At 40.4% G+C, this 26952-nt stretch overlaps 1 protein-coding gene across 1 annotated transcript in view; it reads left to right on the top strand.

Annotated features, from left to right (window-relative positions):
* Positions 1-26952, top strand: part of RAB3C (RAB3C, member RAS oncogene family) — a 262371-nt gene that overhangs the window by 211483 nt on the left and 23936 nt on the right. The window contains exon 3 of the mRNA XM_052659277.1: positions 15831-15955. Coding sequence (XP_052515237.1) covers positions 15831-15955 — 125 coding nt within the window. The remainder of the gene's footprint in view (positions 1-15830; positions 15956-26952) is intronic.

The raw sequence follows: 26952 nt of genomic DNA, 5'->3' as shown, positions 1-26952 counted from the left end.
TTTTTTTTTTTTAACATATATGTAGCCTGTACTTTTCTACATTTACTATCATTTCTTCTTAGAGATAATTTTATTTTTCTCTTCTATTTTACTGGATCAAGGCCACTGCATAGTCAAAAACTCCACTGCTAAAACCTAGCATGGAGCCTTCAGGATTCTCACAACTGAGAGCGCATATCCATTAAGCCCAGTTTGATCTTTCAGGAGTTGATCAATTGCGATGGGAGAACCTCGTTTATACTTTATTGTTTTCTGTTCTTCCTTTCCGAAGTGTGTGTGGAAGGAAGCCCCCACAATAGTTGGAGAAATAAAGTAGCCTAGGGAAAAATCCCATGGACGGAGGAGCCTGGTGGGCTGCAGTCCATGGGGTCGCTAAGAGTTGGACACGACTGAGCAACTTCACTTTCACTTTTCACTTTCATGCATTGGAGAAAGAAATGGTAACCCACTCCAGTGTTCTTGCCTGGAGAATCCCAGGGACAGTGGAGCCTGGTGGGCTGCCATCTACGGGGTCGCACAGAGTTGGACACGACTGAAGCGACTTAGCGGCAGCAGCAGCAGACTTTTGAGCTACAAAATAGTTTCCTGTTTGGTTTCCTGAATGAAAAACTATTAAATATTAACATAGTGTGTCAGTGAGAATCCAGCCCAGAAAACAGATGTTGGCCAGGTCAGTCAATAGGGAAAATCTAATCCTAGGTAACTAGGGGCAATGAGGCTATGCAGAGATTGTCAGCCACTGGGTTTTGAGGGGGTGTTTCTAAAGCCCACAAACTGGGGGCACCACCTACCAAGAGCTAGAACTCGCCATAGAGCCCCCACCCCTTTTAATAAGGCTGTTCAGAGAGAAGATGCGGAGCCTGAGCTCTGCCCTCCTCCCTCTCCAGTCCCCTGTCCACATCGCCCATTGGAAACTCAAGGGTTTCATGGGGGCGACATGCAGAACACAGCACAGGAAGGGCGAGAAACAGAGCAGAGAACAAATAGGCAAATGACTGATGCATCTGGAAAGTTTGTTGCCGTTAAGTCACTAAGTTGTATCTGACTCTTTATGACCCTGTGGACTGTAGCCCACCAGGCTCCTCTGTCCATGGAATGTACTGGACAAGAAAAATAAAGTGCTTCTGTTGGTACAAAGGTCCTCTTTGGTGTACTTCCTCTCTGTGTGTATTAATTTGTTGTTTGGTTTACATTTGAGATGTGATGATTACTGCCTAACAAGTTCTTCTCCAGAAATCTGGTGATACTGGGCAATTTCCTCTAAAGCAAGAGTCACGGGCAGATGTCTCATTCAGGAACACAGGCTACTGTGCATGCGCCGCATCACTTTTAGTTGATATATTGCTCTCACACATCAGTTGAGCTTGTCCTTCTCACTTGCCTGGATGGTTTACTTCTAGAATTTGCCCCCATGAAACTAATGCCTCCAAGGGCTGTGTGGACATGGATTATTCTGATCCTACAAAGGCACGATGAGACCAGGGACTACATCTGAGCTGAGCGCAGGTTCTGTGAACTACACCACTTGACTGTTCTCTATGCCAGAATGCCTTCTGCTAGAGAAGGGCTGTGATTCGTAGGCACAGCCTGCAGCTGGACTCTGCCTTGTTTGAAGTGGCATCTGAAAGACTCAACAGCAATTACTCCCTGCAGCCCAGGGCAGATGATGACTGCGGGGCTTGGCCTTTTCATATTTTCTGGTTTCCTGAGGCCACAGTTCTCACCAATGGTAAAACCTCTTTGCTCTGGTTCATCTGAAAAACACTGTCATTTCAAAAGTGAGAAAGAAAAAGAGAGGTGATTTTATAGTGATTTTTATGGCAAACAATAGAACAATGCTTCAGAAGTGTTGAATGGGAGAGAGTAAAAGGTAGATGGGGTCAACAAAGTAGACAGTTCCTGGCTTTCTGTTTTACGAGAACCCAAGGCCTAGGCTTCCCTGATGGCTCAGTGGGTAAAGGGTTTTCCTGCAGTGCAGGAGACAAAGGAGACATGGGTTCGATCCCTGGGTTGGGAAGATCCCTGGAGGAGAAAAAAGGCAACCCACTCCAGTATTCTTGCCTGGAGAATCCCACGACAGAGGAGCCTTACAGGCTACAGTCCATGGGGTCACAAAGAGTTGGACACGACTGAGCAGGAGCAGGGAAGGCCTGGGGAGGGGAACAAAACCCCCAGTTAAGTCCATTCCTTGGCCTTGTGGATGCTCTTTGTTCAGTTCTATCGTTTTCTTTTCCTCCTCACTCCAGGACAGGAAGCTCTCTGGGATGGCCCTTCCCCACAGCCCCTGCCATCTCTCATGGACAGTAGGGTAGTCTGAACTGAACTCATGAGTGAACTGCTGATGTCAAGTCCAAGGACCAATCCCCAGATCACCCTCCCCTCACTGCCCCATGCCTCCCCACCACCACTGCCCACAAGGGAACCACCGCCTGCCTTAGCTCCTCAGGCCCCTCTAAAAGCCTCCTCCAGCTCTTCATCCCAGAGACCCCAAGCCTATTCTAGTACCATGATTCTCTGCCTCAGTCTAGGGATTTCTCGGACATGGAGATTACATCTTAGGAATACTTAAAGATCCATGATAATCCTTGAAAGGGCCCATGTGCTCACTCTTATCCTGCACCTGCCCCCTGCCTCCCCATTCCATCATCTGGCATGCTGCTGGAACAATCTCCAGAAACTTCCCACTGGAAGGGCCCCCACTTACCCTGCCCGTTTGATCATTAACTTTTCAAACCAGACTTTTCTCTCTAGTGAATGTAGCAGCCTGAGGACAGTAACCAAGTCCTACTTCTTTCTCTCTCTCACTGCAGTGCTGCTCAAAGTGTGGTCAGAAAACCCCAGAATCAGTGCCACCCGAGTGCTTGTTAGAAATGCAGAGTCTCAGGTCCTGCCTCAGCCCTTCTAAATCAGAATATCCACCTTCTGAGTTCTACCCCCTTCTAAATCAGATATAGAAGGGGGTAGAACTCAGAAGGTGGTTGCAAACCTTCCAGGTGATTCTGATGCGTGCTAAGGTTCAAAAAGCGACACCCTGTGTTGTAGACACTAGTGTCTTGTGTACAGTAGTTGTTGAGTAAATACGTGTAACTGGAGAATATTTGCAAGATCACAGTGTGGGGTCACACCACAGCTTCCTGAGAGCAGAGCCCAAGTCTGTCTTTATTGCTGTGTCCTCAGCATCTCACGTAATGCCTGATAGTGTCTCCCATTTTAACTTTTTAAAAGGTTACAAAACAGCAAAGAAAATTACAATGAGGCTTGTTTCAAGAATGAGTTTGAGATAACACATCAATGCCATGTAGATAGTAAGTACTTTTTTGCTGGTGAAAATTATACCTTCCATTGATAAAGCATTCTGTGGTTTTCAAGACTCCTTCAGGACATTTTCACATTGGTCTTCTTGAAAATCTAGAGAAAGCATTAGTAGGCTTTGTTCTGCTCTCTCAGCAGAGATTCTGGAAAGCTGAGTGATTAGTTCTTGGTTCTCTGAATTAAGTATAAAAAGCCCAGGACTTTGAGCTCCTACTCCAGTGGAAAAGGTTTGCTGTTCCATTGTGTTATATTAGCTGAGGGTTTTGGTAACTTAGCCTCAATAAGTGTTCATTTTACAATTTCTTCATCTGCAAAATGAGAAAAAAAATACCATCTGCCTTGCAGTGTTATAAGTATTAAATAATAAATGTGAAACATTTAGCACACTGCCTGATATGGTTATATTAATGAATTGTTTGATGTTTAAATATTATTTGTATTATTTATTTTTTATTATACCACCAGAGTGGCCAGTACTTCATTTGTGGGATAGCAAGGGCCAGGGTCTTCCCCATCGCAGAGGGTGTTACTTGCTAATTTAAGGCAACATTTAAGGCATTTAGTCTGACTTACACAACTGGGAATGTTTCTCACTGCTGATGGCCGTCCCTTGGGTCTCCTGCTGATTCCTGTGGTCACTAAACCTAATAACCCATCAGGATGCTTGAGTGTCTATTGCAGTCACCATGGTGATTCCCATTCTCAATTACAGGTTGCTAATCATTCCAAACACATGCCTTCCTTCCATCAGTTGATAAGTTGTCGTGGTTAACCTTTTATTTGTTTAATATATTCCTCTATTCTGTGATTTCATTTATCTTACAATTATTAAGCATAGAGAACCTGTAAGGGATGTTTTGCCAAGTCTTATATTCTCCATATTCCCCTACTGTTTCATACAAATGTTATTGTTTTTATATGTACCAGGAAAAAAGGTTGGAATGCGCTTGTGTGTATGTGTTTGTTGTGTCTGAAACTTATTTTTTTAATTATAGTATAGTTGATTTACAATGTTCTTAGTTTGAAGTGTACGGCAAAGTGATTCAGTTATACATATATTCATTCCTTTTCAGACTTTTCCCCTCATATAGGTTATTACAGAATATTGAGTTGAGTTTGCTGTGCTGTATAGTAGGTCCTGGTTGGTTACCTATTGTATATATAATAGCATGTGTATGTTAATCCCAAATTCCTGATTCATCCCTCACCTCCGCAATTTGCCTTTGGCACCCATAGTTTTCTTTCTCTATCTGTGTGTCTCTTTCTGTTTTGAAATAAGTTCATTTGTATCATTTTTTTTTTAAATTACAGTCCACATACGAATGGTAACATATGATATACTCCTTTGAAGTAGTTTGGTTCCTTAGGAGACATATTATTTCTTCTTTTTAAAAGCAATCAAGTGTTTAGCCTATGAACCTCTTCCTAATCAGTAGAATGCAGTCACTGCTTTTCCCTGTGGACGTGGACAGCATGTTGTAGAAGAGGAGGCATGGAGAGTCTCGGCATGCAGTCTCATCAGCCCCCTCGTAACTGCTTCATATCCGTTAGGATGGCACTCCACATCTCGAGTCTCAGCCTTGTCATCTATCAAATGAAGGAGCTGGACGAGGGCCCAACAAGGCAACCACTCCATGGTGCTGAAGTGCTAAGTTATTCCCTGAGCATCCTCATCCTGACTCTTGGTGCTAGAGCAGAAAGGACACCATGATTTCTGCAGGCTGGAATGAATGACTATCACCAGATGACTGTGGAGGAGCCAACACTTGCTTTCCCTTCCACAGTCAGGACGGCACAGACCGTGGAAGAACTCTGCCAGCACTGGGTCCTGGAAGGGATGGGGGCCGGGGGCACTGGCATCACATAGAGTGGTGATTCTCCTCCTGTGCTGTTTCTAATCTGTGCTGATATTCTGAACTTACCGGATTTCTTAGGCATTTTTGCCACATTCGGTCTGTCATTCACTCATTCATTTGACAATGGATTTACAGTTACTGTCTGAGACCTCTCTATGTGCCACACATTTTCCTGAATGCTCAGTGGTAAACAGAACAGTCAGGGGCCCTGCCCATTGTGGTCTAGGAGGGATACAGACAAGGAGAAGGTCCTAGTGAGTGAGAAACAGGGTGTGCAGTCCCCATGTGATGGGCGCCTAATCCAGGGGAAGCTGTGTGCTGAGACAAGATGGAAGAGGACGACAGAGCCCGACACAGGGACTCTAAATGTGTTTTAGACAGCGGCACGTGTGATAGCAACTGGTGGATTTCTTGCAAAAATAAGGAAGCTTAAATTCTATGGTGTGCCAGTAAACAGATTCTTTGAAAAAAATAAAAGCAAAAACTAAGAAAAACTTCTGATTTAATTCACCAGTTTCCATGGTATAAATGCACCCATCATACTCATTGTCAGAGGTTCTCGATATTTCATAATCAGCGCTTTCAAGCCAGTACTGCCAACTCCAGAACCTTGCCAGAAGCTTTGGCCCCTTACCTGGACAAGCCCCTTCCAAGCATCTTAGTTGGGGTTCCTCTAGAAGCAGGCTCAGAGAGGGGAATTTGTATACAAGTAGTTTTTTTACTCAGAAAGTGTAAGAAACAGTACTTTCTTAGTGGGAAAGTGAGCTGGGGATGGGAAGGCCACCAGAGAATGGTGTTTCTACCATTATGCTTGAAAATCTGGGAATTGGTGTGGCAGCAGCCTGAGGAGCAAGGGACGGGCACCAGTTAGACACCAATTCCTGTCTGTCACTGGCTGAGGTCTGTTCCTGGGGCGTGCTCTCTCTCTGTTGCATCTGACTTTCCCTGATGGGCAGAGCGGTCTTCCCTTGCTTCAGAGAAGATTTTAAAGCAAAGAGCTGCAGACACTGGCAGTTGGAAGTGAGCTAGCAAGCAAAGAAGTGGCAAGGCCTGGGGGATATGGGCAGAGCGCCAACAGCATCTGCTACAGATTGCCCTGTACCTAAATCTGTAATTCTTGCTTTTTCTTTTCCACTATGGCTTACCCATATTCACAGAATATTGAATACAGTTCCATGTGCTCCACAGTAAGACCTGCTATCTATCCGTTCTACATGTAATAGTTTGTATCTGCTAATCCCAAAGTCCCAGTCCTTCCCTTCCCCACCGCACTCCCCCTTGGCAACCGTAAGTCTGTTCTCTATATCTGTGGGTCCGTTTCTGTTTCATAAATAATGTCATTTGTGTAACATTTTAGATTCTACATATAAATATCATAAGGTATTTGTCTTTCTCTTTCTGGCTTACTTCTCTTAGTATGATAATCTCTTGGTCCATCCATGTTGCCGCAAATGGCATTATTTTGTTCCTTTTATGGCTGAGTAGTATTCCATTTCATCCATTCATCTGACAATGGACATTTAGGAGTTTCCATGCCTTGGCTATTGTAAATAGTGCTACTGTGAACATAATGATGCATGTATTTTTTCAAGTTACAGTTTTGTCTGGGTATTGCTGGATCATATGGCAAGTCTATTTTTAGTTTTTTGAGGAATATCCATACTATTATCCATAGTGGCTGCATCAATTTACATTCCCACTAACAGTGTGAACAGTTTTCCTTTTCTCCACACCCTCTAGCATTTGCTATTTACAGACTTTTTAAAGATGGTCATTCTGACCATCTGTATTTCTAATTTGCACTTTTCCCCCTTAAACTGGACCCTCACATTTTAAATTAGTTTTAGGCCTTGCAAAACCTAGAGCCATCCATAGTGATAGCTCCTACTTGTTGGAAACTGTAGCATGTTTGAAAAATTCAAAGAAATTAATAAGCCTGTATCAAAGTTGGAAGGAGGGTGGGGAGTGAAAGATGGAAAGGAATGATGGGCTCTTCTAGGTTTGGCTGAAATATGCTGATCTCTGTGGAACTCAGCTGGGCTGCTCCTGGCTTCTCCCTCCTGTGACAGGCTGGCAGAGCAGCCCTCTTCCTGGGATGGGTTCCTGCCACAATGAAGAGCAAGAATACAAGAGGGCTGATGAAACTCACAAGGCCTCTGTGCCTCTTGCTCACCAGTGGCTCACATCAAATCTCCTCATACTCCATTGACCAAAGCAATGTGCTTGGCCCAGTCCAAAGCCAGGGAGGTGCAGGGAAATAGGACCCACCTCCAGGGAAGGAGGTCATGACTCAGTGAGTTCAGTACTACAGTCTACTTTAGGATTTTCACCAAGATGTTAGTGGTGGTTATCTGGGGGTAGTGAGATTTCTGATAATTTTTATTTTTGCTTTAGCTTTTTGTCTTATTAGAATATTTAATGAGAATATAGCAATCTTATCAAAAACTATAAGCCCATTTCTTTAAATTCTAAAAATATTAATATTGGAGAAAATTTATTTGAAGGTGCTTTTTTAGCATTTACTTTTATAACTCCTTAATTAAAGGAGTTAATGTACATATGCAAAGCCTGTCTTAACTTCTTAAACTACCTCTTAACTTTTACAGCATATATAAATCATTAAGTTTTATCATGCTCCTGTTTTTGTTTTCTTACTGCCACTTACTCATTTTAAAGTTTATTTTGTATATACCTTGTATTGCTGTATGTACCTCTGTAAACCACCTGCAAACACTTTGGGTATTAGACGGCAAGTAAAGAAACAGATTATTTTAAAAACTAAACCAGGTATGGGAGAGAGAGCCATACAGTCATACACAGAACTCACCTGGAGAGATTCTTTTTTAAATGCCTATGACAACATCCCTAAAGGTTCTGATTTAATTGTTCTAGGTTGAAGTAATTTTTAACAGCTCTCCAAGGTTGAGAATAATTGGATAAATAAGTGATTAAGTTAGTGGGAATGTAACAGAAGGGACTATGTGATGAGCAGTAGCAGATTGGGAAATTCCATAACAATTTGAAGTCTGCTAAGATGCGGAAGGCTGAAGCTCCTGAATGTTGAAGAGAATAAGGGAAATGAATGCTGAGGGGAACTTTGAGCTTCCAGAATGAAGGACAGGGCTGCTGTTAAGATCTGGCTGAGATTCACTGCGAGGAGAGAGCTGAACATGTTCTCTCTGATACCACATTTTCCCCATGTATATCCCAGATCAGACCCTACACGATAACTGCTTTTTGGATTACTGAGGCACATTCTGTGGACTGTTTTTCAGAACATTATGACTAATAAGAGTCTCTTCTTTATGAAAACAGATTGAACTCATAGGAAATTATTTATATACGCAGAACAAAGGAGAGGAAATAGAGATATTATAGGAATTTGGTTTCTTTGTTTATAACTCTCCTAAATTATTTTATTCTGTGCAGCGTTCAGTCATTTATATGTAAAATATGAAAATCTCATCTCCCCCTGCCTGATAATATAAAACAAAGGGGAAAAAACCCTCTTTCTTTACATATACATTTACAGAGAAAACATATAAAAATAAAACCATATATAGAAAGGGGTTATTGTTTTGTTTTTAACTTAAAGACAGATAACAGATTTTTTTTTTTTTAATAGTAACCATCATCTGGTTACTGGTAAGGTCTGAGTTAATTGCCATTTGTTGGGTAACCATGGTGACCAGCATATTGCTTTTGAGTCCATTAATCTTGCTGAGATTAACAGTAAACCCCAAAGGATCTTTAGCAGTGATTCAGAAATAAATCATCTTTTCACATGTGTGTTATTTTGTGACAGCCACTCTTTAAAACTGTCTCTCTAATAGACAAGGAAATATGACAGTCCCTAATGAGGTGATAGAAACCCATTCCCAAATAAGAAATTTTGCAAAATACAGTAAATGACTGAAAAAGTAGATACACAGAAATGTCACATGAAAGAATAATTTACTAAATAGACATGTGTCATGCTCCTAATAGACACACCAAAGAAGACCATTTACTCCCAGTTAGAAATGCATTTGTCTAGGACCTCAGCCTCAAGATACGAGCTGGAGACAAGATTTGAGACGAGGAAAGACAAGACAACTTTTCTTCAATTAAGAAAAGTCAAATTATTATTTAGATGATAGAAATTACAAGGGATGAGTTGAGGTGGATTTAGAAAGAGAAAGAGTTGGCTGCCCAAGCTGGGACTAACAGTGTTTTATATTTGTAAAAAGATGTTTGCAACTTACAAAGTAGAGCATGATCCTACCTCAACCACATGTGTCTTACAACAGCCCCAGAAAGTAAATGCAAAATGTGGTAGCCTCATCTTATAGATGAAGATGCTGAAGCTAAAGAAGATAGCATGACTTACCTATATCCACTTGGTATTAGTGCTTTCTTTTAAATGAACTGAATAAACTGTTAGGATTCTGAGTTGGAAGGCATGGGGACTGGATTATCATCCCCACATTCTTCTGACCTTAATTCATATTATTCTCTAGATGAAATACAGCTCTGGGGCTTTCTCAGCGCATGGGGTTTATATTTTCTCATCTCCGTGTTTTCCTGAGCTAAAGGAATGACGCAAGCTCTTATTTCAACCTAGGTCTTCATGTATAAAGGAAATACCGAGAAAACAATAGTGTTTTACAGAATGTAAGATGCAGAACTATTCATATTTTAACATATCTGAAATTGGGATGTGTCTTATAACTAATGGCTTATTATAATTGCTGATGCTATATGAAAAATAGATTCCACTACCTACACATGTGCTAACTTGGTCATAGTTGTGTATATTGCCAACTGAGAGGTGAAATTACTAGGACGTGGGTAGAAAGTTATTGTGTATGAAAGAAGGGGTATCAGTTTTATACTAGGAATGTGAAAACTCATTTTGGAGTAATGACTATCATTTCATGTTTTCCTGTAAAGCAACAATCTAGTGCTCTACAGGTCTTAAGGGAAGATACCCACAAGCAGAAGGGTAGGTTGAACTTTATTGTTGAGATAGTCATGGGATGGTCGTCTCTCATAAACAAAGTATCATGAACAAAGCAACTAAAATAGAAAAACTTACTAAATCCCTCAGAATACATGAAAAAAAATTTCAAAGTAACAAGAAGCTGATGTGAGTGACAAGTTTGTCTAGCAGGACTATTATTAAAGTATTGTATCATAGTTTCACTGGCTGCTTTTCTTTGTTCTGGGCCATTCATTAAATAATTTTATCTTATAATCCATGCTGCTTAGATTCTATGATTTGTGGTAGTTTATGAATCAGTCAGTATGGTTCTGATCCCCTGTAGCTGGTGATTGGATTTTGCCTAAAGCTGCCCTGTGGGCTGGATGAAGCACAAGCTAGAATCAAGATTGCTGCAGGAGAAATATCAGTAACCTCAGATATGCAGATGACACCACCCAAAGTAGGAAGTCAAGAAACACCTGGAGTAACAGGCAAATTTGGCCTTGGAATACAGAATGAAGCAGGGCAAAGGTTAATAGAGTTTTGCCAAGAGAACGCACTGGTCATAGCAAACACCCTCTTCCAACAACACAACAGAAGACTCTATACATGGACATCACAGGATGGTCAACACCGAAATCAGATTGATTATATTCTTTGCAGCCAAAGATGGAGAAGCTGTATACAGTCAGCAAAAGCAAGACTGGGAGCTGACTGTGGTTCAGATCATGAACTCCTCATTGTCAAATTCAGACTTAAATTGAAGAAAGTAGGGAAAACCATCAGACCATTCAGGTATGACCTAAATCAAATCCCTTATGATTATACAGGGGAAGTGAGAAATAGATTTAAGGGCCTAGATCTGATAGATAGTGTGCCTGATGAACTATGGACGGAGGTTCGTGACATTGCACAGGAGACAGGGATCAAGACCATCCCCGTGGAAGACAAATGCAAAAAAGCAAAATGGCTGTCTAGGGAGGCCTTACAAATAGCTGTGAAAAGAAGAGAAGCGAAAAGCAAAGGAGTAAAAGAAAGATATAAGCATCTGAATGCAGAGTTCCAAAGAATAGCAAGAAGAGATAAGAAAGCCTTCCTCACTGATCAGTGCAAAGACATAGAGGAAAACAACAGAATGGGAAAGACTAGAGATCTCTTCAAGAAAATTAGAGATACCAGGGGAACATTTCATGCAAAGATGGGCTCGATAAAGGACAGAAATGGTATGGACCTAACAGAAGCAGAAGATATTAAGAAGAGGTGGCAAGAATACACAGAAGAACTGTACAAAAAAGATCTTCATAACCAAGATAATCACTATGGTGTGATCACTCACCTAGAGCCAGACATCCTGGAATGTGAAGTCAAGTGGCCTTAGAAATCATCACTACGAACAAAGCTAGTGGAGGTGATGGAATTCCAGTTGAGCTATTTCAAATCCTGAAAGATGATGCTGTGAAAGTGCAGCACTCAATATGTCAGCAAATTTGGAAAACTCAGCAGTGGCCACAGGACTGGAAAAGGTCAGTTTTCATTCCAATCCCAAAGAAAGGCAATGCCAAAGAATGCTCAAACTACTGCACAATTGCACTCATCTCACACGCTAGTAAAGGAATGCTCAAAATTCTCCAAGCCAGGCTTCAGCAATACATGAACTGTGAACTTCCTGACGTTCAAGCTGGTTTTAGAAAAGGCAGAGGAACCAGAGATCAAATTGCCAACATCCGCTGGATCATGGAAAAAGCAAGAGAGTTCCAGAAAAACATCTATTTCTGCTTTATTGACTATGCCAAAGCCTTTGACTGTGTGGATCACAATAAACTGTGGAAAATTCTGAAAGAGGTGGGAATACCAGACCTGCCTCTTGAGAAATCTGTATGCAGGTCAGGAAGCAACAGTTAGAACTGGACATGGAACAACAGACTGGTTCCAAATAGGAAAAGGAGTACATCAAGGCTGTATATTGTCACCCTGCTTATTTAACTTCTATGCAGAGGACATCATGAGAAAAGCTGGGCTGAAAGAAGCACAAGCTGGAATCAAGATTACCGGGAGAAATATCAATCACCTCAGATATGCAGATGACACCACCCTTATGGCAGAAAGTGAAGAGGAACTAAAGAGCCTCTTGATGAAAATGAAAGAGGAGAGTGAAAAAGTTGGCTTAAAGCTCAACATTCAGAAAATGAAGATCATGGCATCTGGTCCCATCACTTCATGGGAAATAGATGGGGAAACAGTGTCAGACTTTATTTTTTGGGGCTCCAAAATCACTGCAGTTGGTGATTGCAGCCATGAAATTAAAAGATGTTTGCTGCTTGGAAGGAAAGTTATGACCAATCTAGATAGCATATTAAAAAGCAGAGACATTATTTTGCCAACAAAGGTCCATCTTTTCAAGGCTATGGTTTTTCCAGGGGTCATGTATAGATGTGAGAGTTGGACTGTGAAGAAAGCTGAGCACCAAAGAATTGATGCTTTTGAACTGTGGTGCTGGAGAAGACTCTTGAGAGTCCCTTGGACTGCAAGGAGATCCAACCAGTCCATCCTAAAGGAGATCAGTTCTGGGTGTTCATTGGAAGGACAGATGCTAAAGGTGAAACTCCAATACTCTGGCCACCTGATGTGAACTGACTCATTGGAAAAGACCCTGATGCTGGGCAAGATTAAAGGCAGGAGAAGAAGGGGATGACAGAGGATGAGACGGTTGGATGGCATGACCGACTCGATGGACATGAGTTTGAGTGAACTCCGGGAGTTGGTGATGGACAGGGAGGCCTGGCGTGCTGCAGTCCATGTGGTTGCAAAGAGTTGGACACTAAGCAACTGAACTGAACTGAACCCTGTTGATGGTGGACATTGTCAGGAAGTCCAAACTAGTCAAAAACAAATCTTACTCGATTAACCAGCTCTGATGGCAAATTAATGTTTTGTTCACCTCAGCACAGATAGCCCAGACCATAATTATTACTTCATTAAAAAAAGAAATGGTCTCCAATGGCTCTTTAAGCTTTTAAGATAATGGTTCTGTAGAATTCCTTGGTAATTATAGAAAATGTTCATTTTAAATTATTTCCTTTTCAACTTAAGACATTGCAGAAGTTACAGTAAAGTATTTTTTATATAAGAACAAACGGAAAGGGGTATGTTTGATGTAATCATGCCCTCCCCAAATTATACACACACATATATTTAGTACATATAAACAGGGAATATTCTGTATGAATAGATGTATAATCTATCACTGTGGCATCCTAAGACATCCATGAGTTATTATGTTAGCAGAACCGAGAGACAGACATATTTAATGGGAAAAGCAAGCATTCCATTAACTTGGTCAAGTGAAAGAAAGTGAAGTCACTCAGTTGTGTGCAACTCTTTGCGACCCCATGGACTGTCCATGGGCTTTTTCAGGCAAGAATAATGGAGTGGGTTGCCATTTCCTTCTCCAGGGGATCTTCCCAACCCAGGGATCGAACCCAGGTCTCCTGCATTGTAGGGAGACACTTTTACTATCTGAGCCACCAGGGAAGTTTTTTGTTTTTTTTTAACCTGGTTAGACAGTAAAAATCAGCTTGTGTTTTTTGTTTTTTGTTTTTTTCTAACCTTCACAAAAATGCACCCCTATCCTGGGCTAAATTTTTTCAGGCAAGCATTCATCCTTAGTAAATTCAGCAGGCCATGCCATTTACACACCAGCCCCCACCCCTTATGCAAGTAGGACATTCTCCTGAGACTGCTCTCCTTAACCTCATTCTGCATATTTTATTTCTATCTAGTGCCAAGATAAGAACTTTCCCCATTAACAGAGGGGCTCTCAACCTAGGCCCTTTCTAGGCAGAGGCTAAGCCTTGGCTAACAAGAACTATACGAGCAAAGGGATAATTTTTCTTTTTTTTAATTACCCAAGGAAATGTGATTAGAGTTCCTTTCAAAGAACCTTTGAAATTTCTTTGTACAGTTACGTTACCACTTGAGATTTAAGATGTGTCCAGGTATAAAATATTTTTTACACCTTAATTTACTCTTAATTCTCCAATTTTCATATACTCCACACTTATATAAGATGTGGTAAGTGAAAAAGTTTAGGTTTTGAATGTCTGCCTTTATTTTCCCAGTTTATAGATACATGTTCAATGTCACTGTTGCTAGAGGAATATATTATTAACTTAGGTGTCAGAATTAGAAAGGTCCTATCCCTGGATTTTTCTGATAAAATATGTTGCACCTTGAGATGCTCACATGGAACCAAAGGTATCTTTCACCAGATATTTTAATCTCATTTGAAAACTTGTACTTGGTTCAGGGAAGTACTCTGAAATCAGACCCTGTCTGCCTCTTAGCTCTCTCCTTTCTTCTTGGAAGGGAGAAATAGTGATGACATCTCATTGAAAGCTCTCCTGCTACAGTTTAAAGCTATTGGCTTTCATTCTCTCTTCAAGTTGAGAACAGTTCACCACTATTTTCTATTTTAAAATTCTGAAGGATTTGACAGTTGCTAGTAAGAACATACCAAGCTTCTCTTTTTGACACTGTACAAATCCCTTCATTAAACTTTAAACATTTTTTTCGGTTTTCGATCTCTCTCGACCACCCACTGGGTGATGTGTCTTTCCCACCTATCTTGAATTGTTATCAAGTAAAACGTGGCCAATAAAAAGGGAAGATTAAAGAACATGGCTTCCTTTCAGCTTCTGTTCTGAAATGACAACAAATACACTAGAACTTAACTTCTCAGACTTTTAATGAGTGGTACTGATGTGTGTTTAAGAACTATGCTGCTTGGATTTGATTTCCAGATTTACCGCTTTACTAGCTGAGTTGTCTTGAGCAAATTTTTTAACCTCTCTATACCTCACTTTCCTCAACTATAAAATGGAGATCATAATGGTATATCCATTGAGTACTCTAAGGATTAAGTTAACATATATAAAAGAGTTTGAAACAGTACCTGTAAATATTAACTATTATAATTATCATCTAAGCATGGAAATCAAAAGTTGGTTATGAGCCTTATGATCCATACTGGAAGCTTATTCTGAATTCTAGCTATCCTGTTTATGGTAACTTAAAACACTAGCTCATTGTATTGTAATTGTGATATTAACAAACCTGGCATTTTTCTCTGAAAAATGTAAGGCAGGAGAATATTAATTCTTATAATTTTTTTTTTTAATATTATAATTGGCCCCATGTTTCCTAACCAAGTCTTAGCTAAAGACAATTCGGTTGTGATTGCAACATGGTAAAATGAGGTTTTCCTGTGATGGACTGTAAATAGTGACCAGCCACCTCAGGTTTCTTGGAAGTAAAGGGTTTCTTGGAACAAAGGACTTTTACTGCTAAAACTGGGAACATCTTGGGCAAACTGGGATGGTTGGCCACTCAGTCCAGTTATAAAGGTGCTGTGGAATGTGGAGTAGAAGAGAAGGAAGCAGCAGTAGTAATATTAATCTCATCAAATCCAGAAGAATTCTCAGTACACCACCACAGGTCCCCTGATTTTTGACTCATGTGATCCCAAATGAGTATCCGAAGGGTAGACTTGCACTGAACTAATTAATTCTAAATGTCAGGCATTTGGGCTTCATTTTTTGCTGTTACCATCATCTGTCTGTGGGATATATTTCTTCTCCTTCATTTTATGCTGTTGTACTTTTCTCTGATCAATTTTTTGCCTTTTCTTTTTTCCTTTTTAGGTCAACTCAAATCAAAACATATTCATGGGATAATGCCCAGGTTATCCTGGTTGGGAACAAATGTGACATGGAAGATGAGCGAGTCATCTCAACCGAGAGGGGCCAACATTTAGGAGAACAGCTTGGTAAGAAACAAATGATCAAATTAACAAGAAAAAGAACATGTTAATTACTTGTAACACAGAACAGAGTCCCAGCTAATTGCTTAGATGAATTAAATGAAAAGATTGTCAACCCGACAGTGGAAGCCAACACATTATCTGTTAGCAGTACATGGACTTTCTCCCCCTTTCTGTGGCATCCTTACAAGTACAATTACAGAAGCAAAAGAGACAGCCAGCATTTGGATCTAGAACGCAGTGTTCTAATTCTCATTGCATAAAACAGACAGGATATGCCTTGTTTGCTATTTCTTTGGGGCTTTTCCTCTATATACAACACTTGACACTGAGAGCACATTATTATTCTATGTGATTGTTGTTTTCAAGTTTCCATTGGAGGAGGGTGGATAATAGGCACAGAATAGGTTGCATTAGATTTTGGTTCTAAGTACACTGGTGGCAATATGTGTCATAGTTACAAACCTCTTTGAGGCTCAATCTCCTCATCATTTAAGAATGAGTATCATGACTCATGCCTACTTTATTAAGTCTTTGTAGATAAAAGCAACGGAGATGAGAGATATGAAAAAAACTTGAGAAATGGAAAAGCCAATTCAAATGGAAAAGATTCTATCTAGGGAAAAAATGTTGGAGTCAGTAGGGTAGAATTTTGGTACAAAGGAGGGAATCATGACTGATTTTTTAAAAAATAATTTTTATTGCAGTATAGTTGATTTACAATGTTGTGTTAGTTTCAGGTGTACAGCAGAGTGAGTCAGTTACACACACACACACACACACACACTCTCCCTCCCTAGAGGTCTCTGTAACTGTCCTCATTTCTTTTCATTCTTTGTCTCTATTCTGTTCTGTGGCAGTGGCTTCCACCTTTCTGTCTTCCAGCTCACTTATCCATTCTTCTGCCTCAGTTATTCTATTGATTCTTTCTAGTGTAGTTTTTAAGTTATTATGTTGTTCACCTCTGTTTGTTCTATAAATCTTCTCTTTTTAAAACATTTCTGGTATCTTCTTGGTCTACGCCTCCATTCTTCTCAGATTTTGAATCATATTTACCACTATTACTCTGAATTATTTTTCAGGTAGATTGCCTTTCTTCTCTTTCTTTGGTTGTGATTTGGGGTTTTAATTTTTGCTTCTTCATCTGCACACATTTCTGTTTTCTCATTTTGTCTTTCTGTGTTTCTGGTCTCCTTTCCATAGACTGCAGGGTCACAATTCCTCTTGCTTCTGGTGTCTGGCCCCTGGTGGATGAGGGGTTGGTCCTGGGGCTGGTCCTGGGGTGAGGTAGGTGTCCTGGTGGGAGGGACTGGCACCTGCCCCTGGTGAGTGGAGCTGGGTCTTGTTCCTCTTGGGGGCATGGGGGTGTCAGGGGGTGTGATTTGAAGTGGCTGTGAGCTCAGTGCAACTTAGGCAGCCTGTCTCCTGATGGGTGATACTATGTATCTATCTACTTTGTTGTTTGGCTTGAGGCTTTCCAGCACTGGAGGCTGTAGGTTGCTGGGTTGGGGTGGGTGTTGGTGCCAAAATTGGGACCTCCTAGAAGGGGACAACAGAGGATGAGATGGCTGGATGGCATCACTGACTCGATGGATGTGAGTCTGAGTGAACTCCGGGAGTTGGTGATGGACAGGGAGGCCTGGCGTGCTGCGATTCATGGGGTCGCAAAGAGTCGGACACGACTGAGCGACTGAACTGAACTGAACTGAACTGAGAGAGCTCACACTGATCAGTATTCCCTGGGGTCTCCAGTACCAGTCTCCCTGCCCCCACAGTGAGCTACAGCCGACCCTCATCTCCCAGGGGACCCTCCAGGACCCCTAGGTAGGTCTCACCCAGGTTGCTATGATATATGCACTTCTTTTTGCTGGTCCCAGTGCATGACACGTTGTGTGTGCCCTCTAAGAGTGGACTCTGTTTTCCTCAGCCCTGTGGAGCTCCTGCACTCAACCTCTTCTCAGCTTCAAGGTTAAGTGCTCTGGGGGTTGTTCTTTCAAATGACAGACCCTCAGATTGTGTCTTGGAGGCCTGTTTTTATGTGGGGACATTTCTGTGTAGCCAGTGTGGGTTTTTTTCCTGGTGCTAAGGCTGCTTTTAGTATAGATGTCTGCCACCTCTTCTTCAGTGTATGCTGTCTATGATCCCCTTGATAGGAGGCATGATGGATATGTGGTGACCAGAGCCTGCACTGGATACTGAGCAGGGCCTTCCTTTTGTTCTGTGGTTGTACAGGATCTGCTCCCTAGTTCTTGGAGTAGCAGTTCCCAGCTCTGTTTCCTAGCTGTGTTTCTGATCTGTGGTGTGAGTTAGGTGAGACTGGAGCACTCCTACTGGGACAGAAGCCACTAAGTGTTCCTCCTCTTGGGCTACTCGCGTGTAGGTGTGCTCTGCTGTGTCATCTTTCATCTGTTGTGCAGGCTCTCAGATTATATTGTTATTGACAGTGCTCTCATTCCCACCTTAACTATCTGTAACCCGGCAGTTGGCCCTGGTGTTTCTTGCGTGCGTGCTACATCACTTCAGTCATGTCCAACTCTTGCAACCCCTTGGACTGTAGCCCACCAGGCTCCTCTGTCCATGGGATTCTCCAGGCGAGAACACTGTTGTGGGTTGCAACTTCCTTCTCCAGGGGATCTTCCCAATCCAGGGATCGAACCCGTGTCTCCTGCACTGCAAGCGGATTCTTTACCCACTGAGCCACCTGGATATTCCTTGAGCATTGTTTTCACCAAGCCACCAGCACAGATCCCCTGAAGTCAGGTCCCAGGATTGCAGTAATCATAGATCCGGACCCACTGTGGGTGCTACGAGGGCAGCTCAGACTTTGGCCTGGTCCAGCATCCGTGTGTATGTGCCTGTAAAGTCCACAGCTGCTAAAGCTAGACCTGTCTCAGCTGCAGGAGCATTCACTGTCCATTCAGACATTCTGCAGGTGCTGAGTGTACAAAGCCAGTTGATGGGCTGTAAATCCACTGTTTGTGTGGCCGTGAGGAAAGATTTTATCTCTTCTTCCTTAGTTGCATGGCTCCTGGGGCTCAGCTGTGTGCACGGGAGCCACCTATGGGCATCTGTTCCTGAGTCTGGCCCACAGCATACAAGCCCGCCTTGTAGGGTTGGGGTGGGTGGTGTGGAGGAGGTCATGGCTGGGGGTGACTCTGGCAGGGGCCACTGCATAAGAGGAGAGGCTTCAGTGGCCATCACTGACTTATTAATTCAAGGCTTTTTTTTTTTTTTTTTACTGAGCATGTGCTATATATCCTGCACTGTGCCAGACACTGTAAGGGATACCGGAAAACTATGATCCACAGTTCCTAGGCTCAAGTTGCTTTCAGTCAAGTGGGGAGACCAGAGATATACACAAGAGAGCAGGAATTATAAAACAACAATAAAATAGGATAATGAGGATATAATAAGCTGGAGGTGCATGCTAAGAGGAAAGCAACAGAGGGAGTGAGGCAGACACAGGCTGTCGGCAGGAGGTGTGGGAATGAAGTGGGATGGGAGATGGATAAAGAGCAGTGCAGAGGGAACAGAGACAGAATATATGGAAATGAGCAGAAAAGCTAGGAAGAGGTGAGTGATGAGAGGAACTAGCAATCGTATGGTTAAATGAAAAGATAAGTTTTGAATGGTCCCAAAAGGAGAGTAGAATATGAAAACCATTAAGAGGAGAAGAAACATTATGAATAAAGGGCACAGTGGAGTAAGGATCCTGAGAGGAACATTGGGAGGACAATGAATGAAAAAGTTGGAACCCAGCATAATGTTATGGAAGTCGAGTGGATTTGGGGGACAATTCCAGCCTTTGAGTAAAGGAGTTGGAATTGTCTCTTCTTTTCTGTATACAAGAGAGATCACTGAGGAATTCTCAGCAAGGACTAGTCTGGCTTTCTAACCTTTCTGGTCAGGACTAGAAATGTATCCAATCTAGCAATCCAGTGCATACCTACATAGAAAGAGAATGAAATGAAAGTTTCACAATACACACTTACCCTTATTAGATATTTGTTCTGATGCTATCCTCTTTTCTATTATTTTTCATCTTTTTTCATGTTTCAACTCACTAAATATATGCTGCTGCTGCTGCTAAGTCGCTTCAGGTGTGTCCGACTCTGTGCAACCCCATAGATGACAGCCCATCTAGCATCCACTAACTTGCCTCAACCCACTAAAATTTGAAAAACCCTGTTCTGAAGGAGGCACTTTGGGATTAATCTGTGGGGAGTGTGTAGCACAGATTAGAGAAGCAGAGACCTCCCCAGTGGGTCACTCTGTTACTTGGTCATCTCATAAATTTACTACGCACAGTCCAGTCTGAGAGACTGACCATTTCCTTATGAGATTAGTGAGCTCATTAGACTAAAGGCTATCATCCAATGACCAGAAGAACCCTCCTACTAAGTTCTTGCAGCTGCCATGAGAAGGTCATACAGCTGACGTCTGGCTGTATGTGGCTACCCTTGATGTTTTATTTCATTCGTGGGGCTTCTCTCTATTCCATCAACTTAACAATGTTTTCCACTCAAAAGTTTGAAAAACGTGGCAATCTTTTCTTAGTCGTCTTAGCACCTTGGGAAGCTAGGAATAGAGAATAATAGATTCCCTGAGAGAGAAACAAAGGAAATCTGGGAGAGACTGGCAGGGCAGCTTCCTGAGACCATCCCTCCCTCCTTGTGTTTTCTTGACAAGTCAAGCATATGCCACATGGGGGAAGAAGCTGCTACACAGATGTAAATGACTTCTATATATAAACCTGAAAACTGTTTGATTCAAAGAAACCAAGAATGGGAGCCATTCTTGGGAGCCAAGAATTAAGTGACACTGGTACAAAAGAGGCAGGTAATGGGCTACTTTTTTTTGTTTTACCACTGTAATATTAATAAATTACTTGGGTGTTGAGAAGGTCATGTTATGGAAGGGAATTAAAATGATGAGAACACATCAAGAAGGCAACTTTCCTTGGAATTCTGCCGACTGACACAAACACAAACCCTTTTCATGTGGTACACAGATGTAGGAAATTTCCTGCAATTATGAGGCAGAAATGTTTTATGTACCCATGCAAGTTCTTCCAATGATTTCTGATTGATTTTTTTGCTCTGTATTCAATAAACCCCAGCAGTTGTCTTAGCAACCAGCACTTGGGCATTTGTAGAGAGTTGTTTACCTTCTTTAACGTGTTTTTTTTTTCCTCATGACTACATACATTTCTATAAATGATCACGAAAGATCATTTATAAAGGAAAAACCTAAGCTTAAAGATTTTGAAGGTCTTAGCTTTATTTTTTTTAATTACTGGTAAAATTACATTGTCCAGAATAGCATCACACACAAAGGTTGGGTACTGTTTTTTAAATGTCATTACCACATCTTAGCAGATGGCTCAAAACAAAACAAAGAATTTTATTGACCTAGTTACAATTAATTCTCCACTGTGGATGGTTACATCCATATAACATTTGTTTCTCCTAATGAAGTTACTTAATGGGACTGAGCTATAGGTGAGGTCTTTAAAATACTCATATGGCAGGCCTCCCTTGATTATTCAGTTTAGTTTACCAAATATTTATAATACATCAGGTGCCTGGAAATACAATGATAACACTACCTTTCAAGAACAACCACTGTAGTGCCTGAGTTACACTATACAGACAATGAACATTTTTTAGGTCTTCCCTTTCCCGGTTTTGTTTCATTTGGCCTGCTGGGCGTGCCCTCCTTGAACTCTGCCATCTTCACTTCTATATCATGGTGCACTCTCTCCAGCCATATCTTGGCTGTTCCTTGGGAGACTTCTCTTTCTCCCTCTTGTACTTTTTCTATCCTCGAACCACCACTCTTCTTTCTCTGCACCCTCCCTTAGATACTCCCAACCACTTGCGAGGCATGAACTCTGTCTATAAACTAATGACAGCCAATGCTGTCTTAGCCCTGACCCTTTCACCTGAGCTTCCATCTCCTCTACCTACCTGCCAGCTTCACATGCTCAGTACTTCCAATTTAGGATGGTCCTCTGTATCACCTCCAACTGCATCCTGTGGGATTCTTTTTCAAGTACATATTTGTCAACCGTAACCCAGGCATGCTGCCTCAAAGTTTCTGAAGGCCAGGAATCTTCATGTTTAAAACACACCCTTCTGACTTTTCTATGACCCTAAATTTTTAGAACACTGGCTTAAATGGCTGGGAATGTTTGGAGAATTGCAGGGAATTGTCCCAGAACTGAATATTATCCTGTAGCTAGAATCATTCTTCTTGTATGTGTTTTTGACATCCCCTATAGATGCATGTACCTATAACAATATATGGGAATGTTTTGGATTTTTATTTTTATCCAAATACAAATTTATAGTATAGCAATAATCTCTATATATTAACATATACAATCTTATAATTTGTTTTAAATGTACAAATGTTGAATTAGAAAGGATAGGAGAAATAATTAAAGATATCAGTATCAGTTCAGTCACTCAGTCATGTCCGACTCTTTGCAACCCCATGGACTGCAGCACGCCAGCATTCCTAGCCACAGGCTTCCCTATCCATCACCAACTCCCGGAGTTTACTCAAACTCATGTCCATCAAGTTGATGATGCCATCCAACTGTCTCATCCTCTGCTGTCCCCTTCTCCTCCCACCTTCAATCTTTCCCAGCATCAGGATCTTTTCCAAGGAGTCAGTTCTTTGCATCAGGTGGCCAAAGTATTGGAGTTTCAGCTTCAGCATCAGTCCTTCCAATGAATATTCAGGAATGATTTCCTTTAGGATGGACTGGTTGGATCTCCTTGCAGTCCAAGGGACTCTCAAGAGTCTTCTCCAACACCACAGTTCAAAAGCATGGACCTTTGTTGGCAAAGTAATGTCTCTGCTTTTTAATATGCTATCTAGGTTGCTTTACTTCCAAGGACCAAGCCTCTTTTAATTTCATGGCTGCAGTAACTATCTGCAGTGATTTTGGATCCCCCCAAAATAAAGTCTCTCACTGTTTCCATTGTTTTCCCATCTATTTGCTATGAAGTGATGGGACCGGATATAACTGGGAATAAGAACAAAGAAATTTTGGGAGGAGAATGGATTTGTATTGCCTTGAAATTTTAGAAGAATACTTGACTCATTTTTACAAGCTCCGAATGGGCAGAAAGTGCAGAAACTCTGAGGTCTCCTAAAAAATGTAGTCAGAGAAACAGAAACTGAAAACAAACTAATTGCTTTTGGAGAGAAGTAACTAATTTGTAAGGATACAATTTTGTGTTTTTAATTTGCATTCATGCTTCTTCCCAAAGCAAATTATATATATATATATATATATATATATATATATATATATATATCCTATTACTCTCCATTCAAATAATTGTCATGATATCATGTGCCTATATTACTAAATTCCAACCTCATGTTCTCCATCCTTCCCCCTTGTCCAGCACAGGGACCCTATGAGGATCTCTGACAACTATAAAATATTCTTATACTTTGCCATCTTTCCAGCCTGTAACATGTGCTTCCCCTTCTTTCCACCTCTAATTATTTTTTGTTTTGATTATTCATCTTCAAATGTTTATTAAACACCTATAATGATATCAAACAGTCATGATATATCATCCTCACTGTGGAGCTTCATGTGTGGTCTGCATATCAAAAATATAATAAAGTATCATGAAAATACAAATTAAACAGGGTTGGAAAACATTAAAACAAGTATAACTTGAAGGATGAAGAAGGGACATGCAGATCTATAATACAAGTAGATAGTTCCTTCTCTTTTAGAAATATGAAGACTCCCAAAAAGGCACATTCTTATGTCTATCTCTGAAACACTGATTCAACAAAGATTGGCTTAGTTAAGCAATTCTCCAAGGGAATAATCTCTTGAAGTAGAAAAAGGTAAATTAAAGACAAATTGGAAAGGATTCCTTAACTAAACAAGGAATATACTGAAAGAACTGATTGCATCTGGAGGAGAGGGAGGTGGTACAGACAGGATACAGAGTTGCTTCCCTAAAGGTCAAGATATATCAAGTGAGGCAGATGCACCACAGCTAATAGAGTCTGAATTCTTTTGGGGACATTTCTGTCCTGTCAAGAATAAGAGTTTGGACATGTTGGCTATGAGGCTTCATATGACTTGATATCACTTTTAGAGATATGTTAAAACTAGGGTGGATGCAAACCAGATCTTCAATAAATGCTAAAGGATCTTCTCTAGACAGGAAATACAGAAAAGGTTTATAAACTTGAAACCAAAACAACAAAGTAAATGGCAACAGGATCATACTTATCAATAATTACCTTAAATGTAAATGGGTTGAATGCCCCAACCAAAAGACAAAGACTGGCTGAATGGATACAAAAACAAGACCCCTATATATGCTGTCTACAAGAGACCCACCTCAAACCAAGGGACACATATAGACTGAAAGTGAAGGGCTGGAAAAAGATATTTCATGCAAATGGAGACCAAAAGAAAGCAGGAGTAGCAATACTCATATCAGATAAAATGGACTTTGAAATAAAGGCTGTGAAAAGAGACAAAGAAGGATACTACATAGTGATCAAAGATCAATCCAAGAAGAAGATATAACAATTATATATGCACCCAACATAGGAGCACCACAATATGTAAGGCAAATGCTAACAAGTATGAAAGGGGAAATTAACAGTAACACAGTAATGGTGGGAGACTTTAATACTCCACTCACACCTATGGATAGATCAACCAAACAGAAAATTAGCAAGAAAATACAAACTTTAAATGATACAATGGACCAGTTAGACCTAATTGATATCTATCAGATATTTCACCCTAAAACAATGAATTTCACCTTTTTCTCAAGTGTACACGGAACCTTCTCCAGGATAGATCACATCCTGGGCCATAAATCTAGCCTTGGTTAATTCAAAAAAACTGAAATCGTTTCAAGCATCACTTCTGATCACAATGTGGTAAGATTAAATGTAAACTACAGGAAAAAGACTATTAAAAATACAAGCATATGGAGGCTAAACAAGACACTTCTGAATAACCAACAAATCACAGAAGAAATCAAAAAAGAAATCAAAACATGCATAGAAACAAATGAAAATGAAAACACAACAATCCAAAATCTATGGGATTCAGTAAAAGCAGTGCTAAGGGGACGGTTCATCACAATACAAGCCTACCTCAAGAAACAAGAGAAAAATAAAATAGATAACCTAACTTTACACCGAAAGCACCTAGAAAAAGAAGAAATGAAGAACCCCAGGTTTGTAGAAGGAAAGAAATCATAAAAATTAGGGCAGAAATAAATGAGAAAGAAACAAAGGAGACTATAGCAAATGTCAACAAAACTAAAAGCTGGTTCTTTTAGAAGATAAATAAAATAGGCAAACCATTAGCCAGACTCATCAAGAAAAGAAGAATCAAATCAATAAAATTAGAAATGAAAGTGGAGAAATCACAACAGACAACACAGAAATACAAAGGATCATAAGAGACTACTATTAGCAACTATATGCCAATAAAATGGACAACTTGGAAGAAATGGACAAGTTCTTAGAAAAGTATAACCTTCCAAAACTGAACCAGGTAGAAATAGAAAATCTTAACAGACCCATCATAAGCATGGAAATCAAAACCATAATCAAAAATCTTCCAACAAACAAAAGCCCAGGACCAGTTGGCTTCACAGGTAAATTCTACCAAAAATTAAGAGAAGAGCTAACATCTATCCTACTCAAACTCTTCCAGTAAATTGCAGAGGAAGGTAAACTTCCAAACTCATTCTATGAGGCCACCATCACCCTAATACCAAAACCTGAAAAAGATGTCACAAAAAAAGAAAACTATGAGCCAATATCAGTGATGAACATAGATGCAAAAATCCTCAACAAAATTCTAGCAGACAGAATCCAACAATATATTAAAAAGATCATACATCATGACTAAGTGGGCTTTATCCCAGGGATGCAAGGATTCTTCATATTTGCAAATCAATATGATACACCACAGTAACAAACTGAAAGATAAAAACCATATGATTATCTCAATAAATGCAGAGAAAGCCTTTGACAAAATTCAACATCCATTTATGATAAAACCTTCCAGAAAGCAGGCACAGAAGAAACATACCTCAACATAATAAAAGCCATATATGATAAACCCACAGCAAACATTATGCTCAATGGAGAAAAATTGAAAGTATTCCCCCTAAAGTCAGGAACAAGACAAGGGTACCCACTCTCACCACTATTATTCAACATAGTTTTGGAAGTTTTGGCCACAGCAATCAGAGAAGAAAAAGAAATAAAAAGAATCCAGATTGAAAAAAAGTAAAACTTTCACTGTTTGCAGATGACATGATCCTCTATATAGAAAACCCTAAAGACACCACCAGAAAATTACTAGAGCTAATCAATGAATATAGTAAAGTTGCAGGATATAAAATTAACACACCAATATGCCTTGCATTCCTATACACTAACAATGAGAAAACAGAGATATTAAGGAAAAAATTACATTCACCATTGTGATGAAAAAAATAAAATACTCAGGAATAAATCTACCTAAAGAAACAAAAGAGCTATATATAGAAAACTATAAAACTGATGAAAGAAATCAAAGAGGACATAAATAGATGAAGGAATATACCATGTTCATGTATTGGAAGAATCAATATAGTGAAAATGAGTATACTACCCAAAGCAATCTATAGATTCAATGCAATCCCTATCAAGAAACCAATGGTATTTTTCACAGAACTAGAACAAATAATTTCACAATTTGTATGGAAATACAAAAAAACCTTGAATAGCCAAAGCAATCTTGAGAAAGAAGAACAGAGGATCAACCTGACTTTAGACTATACTTCAAAGCTACATTCAAGTCAGTATGGTGCTTGCACAAAGACAGAAATATAGATCAATGGAAAAAAATAGCCCAGAGATAAATACATGCACCTATGGACACCTTGTTCATTTCCAAGGCAAACCATTCAATATCATAGTAATCCAAGCCTATGCCC

Source organism: Budorcas taxicolor, chromosome 20, assembly GCF_023091745.1.
Source record: "Budorcas taxicolor isolate Tak-1 chromosome 20, Takin1.1, whole genome shotgun sequence".
In the NCBI taxonomy this organism is placed as follows: Eukaryota; Metazoa; Chordata; class Mammalia; order Artiodactyla; family Bovidae; genus Budorcas; species Budorcas taxicolor.
This window is presented reverse-complemented; position numbering and strand designations above follow the sequence as displayed.